Source organism: Sinocyclocheilus grahami, unplaced genomic scaffold (assembly GCF_001515645.1).
Source record: "Sinocyclocheilus grahami isolate Dianchi unplaced genomic scaffold, SAMN03320097.WGS_v1.1 scaffold82.1, whole genome shotgun sequence".
NCBI classification, from domain to species: Eukaryota; Metazoa; Chordata; class Actinopteri; order Cypriniformes; family Cyprinidae; genus Sinocyclocheilus; species Sinocyclocheilus grahami.
In genome coordinates, this window is record NW_015505261.1 from 1,673,372 (window position 1) to 1,681,715 (window position 8,344).

Sequence of the window (8,344 nt, forward strand, 5' to 3'; positions counted from 1 at the left end):
TGGGTCAGTGTGTGCTGTGATCGGTTAGCTGGGTCAGTGTGTGCTGTGATCGGTTAGCTGGGTCAGTGTGTGATGTGATTGGCAGCACTCGGCATCTGGTCGGGAAATGTCATGCCCCTTACCATAGCCGCCTGCGAGCTTCAGTGTAAATATTGCATCAAAAACAAATCAATTTGAGCGCGATTTAAACCCGGATGATTGTAACCACTCTAAGTTTGTCTGCCATGGGAAAGCTAGCGTGTCTCAGACATAGTGATAACACTTGTTACCTTCTCTAGTGCAGCTCAACCAGGTCTCATCCCATTTGTCGGTATTTGTGATGCGTGTGGTAGTCCAAACGAGTTGTTCATTGTAGTTTTTGAAAAGTTATTTCTATTAAATAAAATATCTCCTTTTGGAGTGGACTTTGAGCTTTGTAACTTTGCAGATCTTTTTTTATGCTCAAACAGAAACATTACAGACTAACTAAAGTTGAAAAAGTGAAAAAGCATAATAGGACCCCTTTAAGATGAAAATTTAATCCAGTTCTAAATCCAGACACTGGAGAATAAATATACTGCCCTCTGCTGGTCATGTGTTTATTCAGATCTCACTCACCCTGAGCCACTCTATGCCTTCCACCTGGTACCACCTCATCACACCCCCAGTGAAGAGTTTGGGCTGCGGTGCAGGCACAGGTTGGCCATTCACGGTTCTCTCTGGATCCAGCATCTGCTTACTATTTTCCCGCAAAGTCTCAGACAGTCGGCCTTTAATATCAGAGTTGGTGTCGCTCATCTGCTCTATATCCTCAGCTTCCAGTTTTACTGATGAATGAGCCTCCTTCAGAAAAAAGATCAAATCAAGTATTAAGACTTGAATGTTCAATAATTACATGATTAAATATTACAACAATAACCTGTAATATAACAATGTTTTCTAAAGGGATATAGTTCACCCAAAAATGAAAATTCTGTCATTAATTACTCACCCTCATGTCGTTCCAAACCCATAAGACCTTCGTTCATCTTCGGAACACAAATTAAAATATTTTTGATGAAATCCGAAAGCTTTCTGACCCTGACTCAAGTCATTATTTTAGTTTTCTTTGTGCACAAAAAGTTCTCATAGCTTCATTAAATTACAGCTGAACCACTGATGTCACATGGACTATTTTAACGATATCCTTACGACGTTTCTGGGTCTTGAACGTGTCAGTTGCGTTGCGGTCTATGGAGGGTCAGAGAGCTCTCGGATTTCATCAAAAATATCTTAATTTGTGTTCCGAAGATGAACGAAGGTCTTATGGGTTTGGAACGACATGAGGGTGAGTAATTAATGACAGAATTTTCATTTTTGGGTGAACTATCCCTTTAGTTTTTAGATTTGGCATCCCTAGTGTAGGTTGTATATGGCTGCCAAGAAGTGTAGCAACTTGGCATTAATATAGAACGTAAGCTCACAGGTGTGTTTTATCTGCATTTTACAACAGTGTCAATACAGGTAATACTGATTTCACAATGTCTGAAAGCACAATTAACAAAGCAAAACACTTTACCTCTTCCAATTTAGGTTTTTTGGCTTTTGACAGAATTTCCTAAGAGAGAAAAATACACATCAGTAACACAACAGACATTAATCGTGTCTTTGGAAAAAAATAATTTAATTGAAGGCTCACCTCTTTGGTCATAACATCTGCGATTTTGTAATCCTCTTCCCTTTCACGCTTCTTTCTTTCAACTCCACAAAAAAAAAAAAAAAAAGATCAGTATTATTGATTGCACATCTTACTTTCTTAGTTTAATATAACAGCATCATAATTAATACCCTGTACTGAAATGCAATCTGTGAATCCTACCTTTTACAGTCTTTTTATCATTTCCCTGTGGAAAATAATACATCATGAAATTTGAGAATTACAACTCTTTTATCCATAGTTTTCTACATGAAGAAAAATGTGATGAAGCATGAACCCAAACTTACCTTTTGCTTCTGACTAGCAGCTTTCTTTTCCAGTCTCTCTTTTTTTATTTTTTCCTGTAATAAAAAACAAACAAACATACATTTCTAAATGTATATATTTTCTAATGTTAATAATGCAGCTGATATTGAGAGTATGCTGCAACTGTCTATCACTATCTATCACGACTGGGGAAGTCGTGGCCTAATGTTAGAGATTCAGACTCGTAACCCAAAGGTTGCGGGTTCGAGTCTTGTACCGGCAGGGATTGTAGGTGGGGGAGTGAATGTACAGCACTCTCTCCCACCTTCAATACCACGACTGAGGTGTCCTTGAGCAAGGCACTGAACCCCCAGCTGCTCCCCGGGCGCCGCAGCATAAATGGCTGCCCACTGCTCCGGGTGTGTGTGCACTGCTGTGTGTGTGTGCACTTTGAATGGGTTAAATGCAGAGCACTAATTCCAAGTATGGGTCACCATACTTAGCCACATGTCACGTCACTAAGAACTGATAAAAAGAACATGACAGAAACATTAGATTTGCTTGGCTCCTTCACAACCCTCTACCCACAAACATCTGCTTCCGTGCCACTTACAATTCATATCAGATGAAAACATTCAAGAAAGATTTACATCCGGGAATGGTAAACCTCCTAGTGTGACAGCTCTTTCCCGTCTTTCAAACACAATACTCACATCTTGCTGCTGCTGCTCCATCTTTGTGAGCAGAAACTTTGAGTAAATGTTGCTTTTCTCCAAAAGGTGCTGAAGTCGTCTGAAACGCATTTCTTGGGACTCTTTCTCCCACGACTGTCTGGCCTGTTAAAACAGCATTCAGTATTAATAAAGTGAACCCCATACTCCATAATAAATTACATTTAACTTATAAAAATATAAAGACTTTTGCAGAACAGGGCAACGAGGAGAATCAAGGGTCCCACATTTTAACAAAAAGCATTTCTAATGCATTTCCATAGTTATTACTGGCTAAGGATACAAATATTGCATGCATAAAGACAATGAAGTTTTGCCTTATGGTTTTTCATGTGTGTGAGAAAGCAGTACCTCTTCCATCATTTCTCTTTCTTTCTTCTCTCCCTCCTCCACTAAATGCTTCTCCTCCTCCTCCATCTCTTTTGTAATGACAATCTCTCCATGCTGGCTTTTTTCTGTAACATGCAGGAGATTACTGAAATTACTCTGAAAGCTGCATGGACTTGCACAGGCACGTCTGCCATCATACTTTTGACCTACCAATAGCGGTCTCCTCCATAGCAGTGCCTTCTGGTTCCTCAGATTCGTTGGGTTTGGGGCAGTGAGGAGAAACGCTGCGGGTCTCTTCTTTGACAATGCTGCAACATGTGAACGTGAAGTTAATAAAAGCACACGGCTCTGTCAACACCTCGCGCCTAACGCACAATAAATGCACTTACCCACTCATTTGTGCTGCGTTCTGGGTAAACCGTCTGTACAAGTAAACGCTTTTGTGCACTTGTGTCTCTCAAACGTCTGCAGTGTAACGTTAGCTTAATATGTAATGCAAATATGTCTAACTAAAGACCCTATTAGCTAACACACAACAAAGCCTTACACAACAAACACGCAAGCGTTTTGTAATAGCAGAACGGAATACAAATAGCATAAATGCACCCGAACTGAGACTTTTTCTTCGCAAAAAAAAAAAAAAAAAAAGAAAAAAATAAAAAAAAAAAGTATAAAACTATACAACCACTCTTCTAAGGTCCAGTCACGCTGCCGGCAGATACACCAACCTCGCGCCTGTAACGTGAAACTCTGCTGTAGAGCGCGAGGCGTTTCGCGCCACTGTGGACTAAACCATTACAGCGAACATTTTGAGGGGCGCACGTCTAACTGTGCTCGTTTAATGATTCGCTTTATTGCAGTAATATATAAACATATTGATTAAGACCGTGAAAAAACTACTTTTTTAAAACAAACAATGAAGGGTTCTTCTCGCATACAACTTTGTAAACAAGTCGAAAAGTTTGAGGCGTCTTAACATCCACCCCTTATACTACGGTGCGTATGCAAACTGCCTAGTTGATATTTCCCGCGAAAGTACAGTTCATTCAATGCAACAAAGTGGGGCGTGTAAGAGGATAAGAGGATTGTTTGATCTTTCCGCCATGTACACACACACACACACACACACACACACACACACACACAGACCCTCTACCCACAAACATCTGCTTCCGTGCCACTTACAATTCATATCAGATGAAAACATTCAAGAAAGATTTACATCCGGGAATGGTAAACCTCCTAGTGTGACAGCTCTTTCCCGTCTTTCAAACACAATACTCACATCTTGCTGCTGCTGCTCCATCTTTGTGAGCAGAAACTTTGAGTAAATGTTGCTTTTCTCCAAAAGGTGCTGAAGTCGTCTGAAACGCATTTCTTGGGACTCTTTCTCCCACGACTGTCTGGCCTGTTAAAACAGCATTCAGTATTAATAAAGTGAACCCCATACTCCATAATAAATTACATTTAACTTATAAAAATATAAAGACTTTTGCAGAACAGGGCAACGAGGAGAATCAAGGGTCCCACATTTTAACAAAAAGCATTTCTAATGCATTTCCATAGTTATTACTGGCTAAGGATACAAATATTGCATGCATAAAGACAATGAAGTTTTGCCTTATGGTTTTTCATGTGTGTGAGAAAGCAGTACCTCTTCCATCATTTCTCTTTCTTTCTTCTCTCCCTCCTCCACTAAATGCTTCTCCTCCTCCTCCATCTCTTTTGTAATGACAATCTCTCCATGCTGGCTTTTTTCTGTAACATGCAGGAGATTACTGAAATTACTCTGAAAGCTGCATGGACTTGCACAGGCACGTCTGCCATCATACTTTTGACCTACCAATAGCGGTCTCCTCCATAGCAGTGCCTTCTGGTTCCTCAGATTCGTTGGGTTTGGGGCAGTGAGGAGAAACGCTGCGGGTCTCTTCTTTGACAATGCTGCAACATGTGAACGTGAAGTTAATAAAAGCACATGGCTCTGTCAACACCTCGCGCCTAACGCACAATAAATGCACTTACCCACTCATTTGTGCTGCGTTCTGGGTAAACCGTCTGTACAAGTAAACGCTTTTGTGCACTTGTGTCTCTCAAACGTCTGCAGTGTAACGTTAGCTTAATATGTAATGCAAATATGTCTAACTAAAGACCCTATTAGCTAACACACAACAAACACGCAAGCGTTTTGTAATAGCAGAACGGAATACAAATAGCATAAATGCACCCGAACTGAGACTATTTCTTCGCAAAAAAATAAAAAAAAAAAGTATAAAACTATACAACCACTCTTCTAAGGTCCAGTCACGCTGCCGGCAGATACACCAACCTCGCGCCTGTAACGTGAAACTCTGCTGTAGAGCGCGAGGCGTTTCGCGCCACTGTGGACTAAACCATTACAGCGAACATTTTGAGGGGCGCACGTCTAACTGTGCTCGTTTAATGATTCGCTTTATTGCAGTAATATATAAACATATTGATTAAGACCGTGAAAAAACTACTTTTTTTTTTAAAACAATGAAGGGTTCTTCTCGCATACAACTTTGTAAACAAGTCGAAAAGTTTGAGGCGTCTTAACATCCACCCCTTATACTACGGTGCGTATGCAAACTGCCTAGTTGATATTTCCCGCGAAAGTACAGTTCATTCAATGCAACAAAGTGGGGCGTGTAAGAGGATAAGAGGATTGTTTGATCTTTCCGCCATGTACACACACACACACACACACACACACACACACACAGATAATTTATGTAGTGCTCTTGAGTCTTAACACCCTAAAGATCATTAGCATTTTCAATCTATGGGGTAACCGGATAACTTGCATTTTACTTTGCATTTCAGGAACAGAGTGGCTTCAGATTCGCCGAACAAAGAGTGAAAATATCCGAAAATGTCCACACGCCACAAACCTTATTTTACACCTAAATTTATATTTTCTATTCTAATAACCCATAAGAAGCTCCCGAGGCGGCTCGTCTCATAAACACCTTCCTCAAGTAAAATTATAATAAATGATTATTCCTCCCTTAAACTAGATATTTCAACATAGTGCTGCCGTGACGTGTGGTCACAAAATTAGCTTATCCAATCAAAATCATAATTAAGAGTTTGGATTTATTTTTATTATTATTATTATTTTTAATGAAGCTTCCAGTGCATACATATATATAAATGCACAAATAAGACACAAAAATACACATACAAAAAAAAAAACAAGTAGTACAACTAGTCAGACAAATCGGCATATTTACAGTTTAGTGGATATTATTAATAAGTAAAATATATTTGTGAAATATAGCACTATAAGTGGAGTAAGAAGGGCTCTGAGAGATGGCGCAGAGACTGAACTATCCGATTTATATATCACATCTCTGGATGCTATGATCTGAAGTAACCACAAGGTGTCAGCAGAGAGTTGCTTTTCTGTCATTATTTGGTTCGCATTACTAGTCGAGTTCAAATTAGGTGAGCCTGGCTCTGCTATTGGCTACTGAACCCATATTATGTGTACTGCATTGGTTGTATGTACCAGAAAGACTTTTATAAACATACTTCCTATTCTTGAATTGTTTTACACTTTAATTAATTGTCTACACTTCTCATCTGCACATGGCTTCATTCTTTTATTGCCTATTAATACTACTCTACTTTTCACGACAGTTTTATTCAGGCATAATTTGAAGACTGTGCTTTACCATGTGTGTACTAAAGTGCGGATTTGGATAAGAAACATAAACTTTATTCATTAGGTTAAATCATTTAAAAACATCTCCTGTCTTAGTAATGCGTGATCAATGACTATAATTGAGCTTTGCTGAAAAACATGTCAGCTCATGCATTATGGCCTTTAATTTGATTTCGAGGGCACACTCGGTGGATTCTGAGCATAAGCCAACAGTAGTGAAACAAAGGTGGCTCTGAAATTCTTCACGCTTGATAAGAGCAGATCCATTTACAAAACAGCTTTTCGTCAAAGGACAGGACTCCCTCCTGCGCACTGTCCCAGAGCAGTCTTATCTTTCCTTTGGGAGAGTGTGTGCTCTGCGTCACGCGTCTGCTCAGCGATTCTTCGGCCTTCCTTCCTTTCTTCCATCTTGAAGAATGAACCGCTGCAGATGCCACAGGAGCCCGAGGCCAGATCTGCACAAATTATGCTTGAAATCCAATAGCCCCACATCCAGTGATGGAAAAGAATGTGTTTGGGAAGGTTTTCATTCATTCGGGTCATTGTAAAATGTAAAAGACATAAAATAAATTACCTTAGGCCTGTGGCTTTTAATCAATTTACATTTCCCTGTAGTGTACATTAACATAAATCACTTTACAGCAAGGTCTAATTGTGTAGCGTTACTTAATGCATTAGCTAACATGAACTGAGCAGTCTATTTTTATACGTATTAATCTTTGTTGTTTGTTAACAAAAATACATTTGTTCAACTTTTGATTTTAAACATTTAATTCTGAGATTATCTAAGATTAATAGATGCGGTATAGTTCATTGCTCGATCATGTTAACAAATGAAACCTTGTTGTGAAGTGTTTTTGAAAAAAAAATCAGAAAAATCATCTTTATTAAGAATACAAATCAAAAAAAGTTTTTGGTGAGACAACCATTTTTGAAGATTTATTGTAATGATATTGTCCCATAACCAAACAAAGACAGATAAGATGTTCTATTAATAAAACTGAATTCAATAACTTAATATTTCAATAACTCAGTACTGAAAATTCGATATTCACTGACCGAACACCACATGATTTATATATTTTGGTGTAACACAAAGAACTTCTCCTTAGCAAATGATTGACTTAAATATGCAGGAGGGGTAATAACCAAACAATGGAGTGCAAGAGGAGACTTTCGACTATACATTCTTTCATAATAACATGTATCGGTTGAAAAATGGTGGTCATACATGTGCAGGGTGTGTTAAGTTGGAGTAGTGGGGATACATCCGGGTTATCAGGAAGGTTATCATGCATGGACAGTGCCTGTAAACATATGGAAATGACCTATTAACCCATTTCCTCCATTGCAGCTCTCCGTCTGTTTAGACTTTTAAGTGTGCCACATTATTTTACACTTCTCTCACTGACATTTGTCATTATGAGCTGTAATGTAACATTCATTAAAGAAGAGTTCACTCAAAAATGGGAATTTTCTGAGTTTACTCACCCCTAGGCCGTTCAAAATGTACATGAGTTTGTTGGTTCATCGGAACAGATTTGGAGAAATTTTGCATACATCACTGTCTCACCAATGGATCCTCTCTGCAGTGAATGGGTGCCGTCAGAATGAGAGTCCAAACAGCTGATAAAAACATCACAATAATCCACAAGTAATCCACACCACTCCAGTCCA

The 8,344-nt window shown here is 39.0% G+C and overlaps 2 protein-coding genes across 2 annotated transcripts in view; both read right to left on the reverse strand.

Annotated features, from left to right (window-relative positions):
• Positions 1 to 3,607, reverse strand: part of LOC107586490 (lymphocyte-specific helicase-like) — an 18,038-nt gene extending 14,431 nt beyond the window's left edge. Inside the window, exons 1-9 of the mRNA XM_016273868.1 lie at positions 3,372 to 3,607; positions 3,193 to 3,290; positions 3,004 to 3,107; positions 2,635 to 2,757; positions 1,963 to 2,016; positions 1,838 to 1,862; positions 1,658 to 1,719; positions 1,538 to 1,576; positions 598 to 822 (exon numbers count right to left, since the gene is read on the reverse strand). Coding sequence (XP_016129354.1) covers positions 598 to 822; positions 1,538 to 1,576; positions 1,658 to 1,719; positions 1,838 to 1,862; positions 1,963 to 2,016; positions 2,635 to 2,757; positions 3,004 to 3,107; positions 3,193 to 3,290; positions 3,372 to 3,379 — 738 coding nt within the window. The 5' untranslated portion in view covers positions 3,380 to 3,607. The remainder of the gene's footprint in view (positions 1 to 597; positions 823 to 1,537; positions 1,577 to 1,657; positions 1,720 to 1,837; positions 1,863 to 1,962; positions 2,017 to 2,634; positions 2,758 to 3,003; positions 3,108 to 3,192; positions 3,291 to 3,371) is intronic.
• A 582-nt stretch (positions 3,608 to 4,189) lies between these two features.
• On the reverse strand, positions 4,190 to 5,295 carry LOC107586501 (lymphoid-specific helicase-like). Its single transcript, XM_016273895.1, has 4 exons — positions 5,005 to 5,295; positions 4,826 to 4,923; positions 4,637 to 4,740; positions 4,190 to 4,390 (listed from the first exon to the last, which is right to left on the reverse strand). The coding sequence occupies exons 1-4, from the start codon at positions 5,010 to 5,012 to the stop codon at positions 4,190 to 4,192; spliced, it is 411 nt and encodes a 136-aa protein (XP_016129381.1). The 5' UTR covers positions 5,013 to 5,295.
• Between the last annotated feature and the right edge of the window lie 3,049 nt (positions 5,296 to 8,344).

Coding starts and splice junctions, on each gene's coding strand:
- LOC107586501 (XM_016273895.1), bottom strand. Junction 4,741..4,825: donor TATGGAGGAGACCGCTATTG/GTAGGTCAAAAG, acceptor TGCATGTTACAG/AAAAAAGCCAGCATGGAGAG. Junction 4,391..4,636: donor AAAGAGAAATGATGGAAGAG/GTACTGCTTTCT, acceptor CTGTTTTAACAG/GCCAGACAGTCGTGGGAGAA.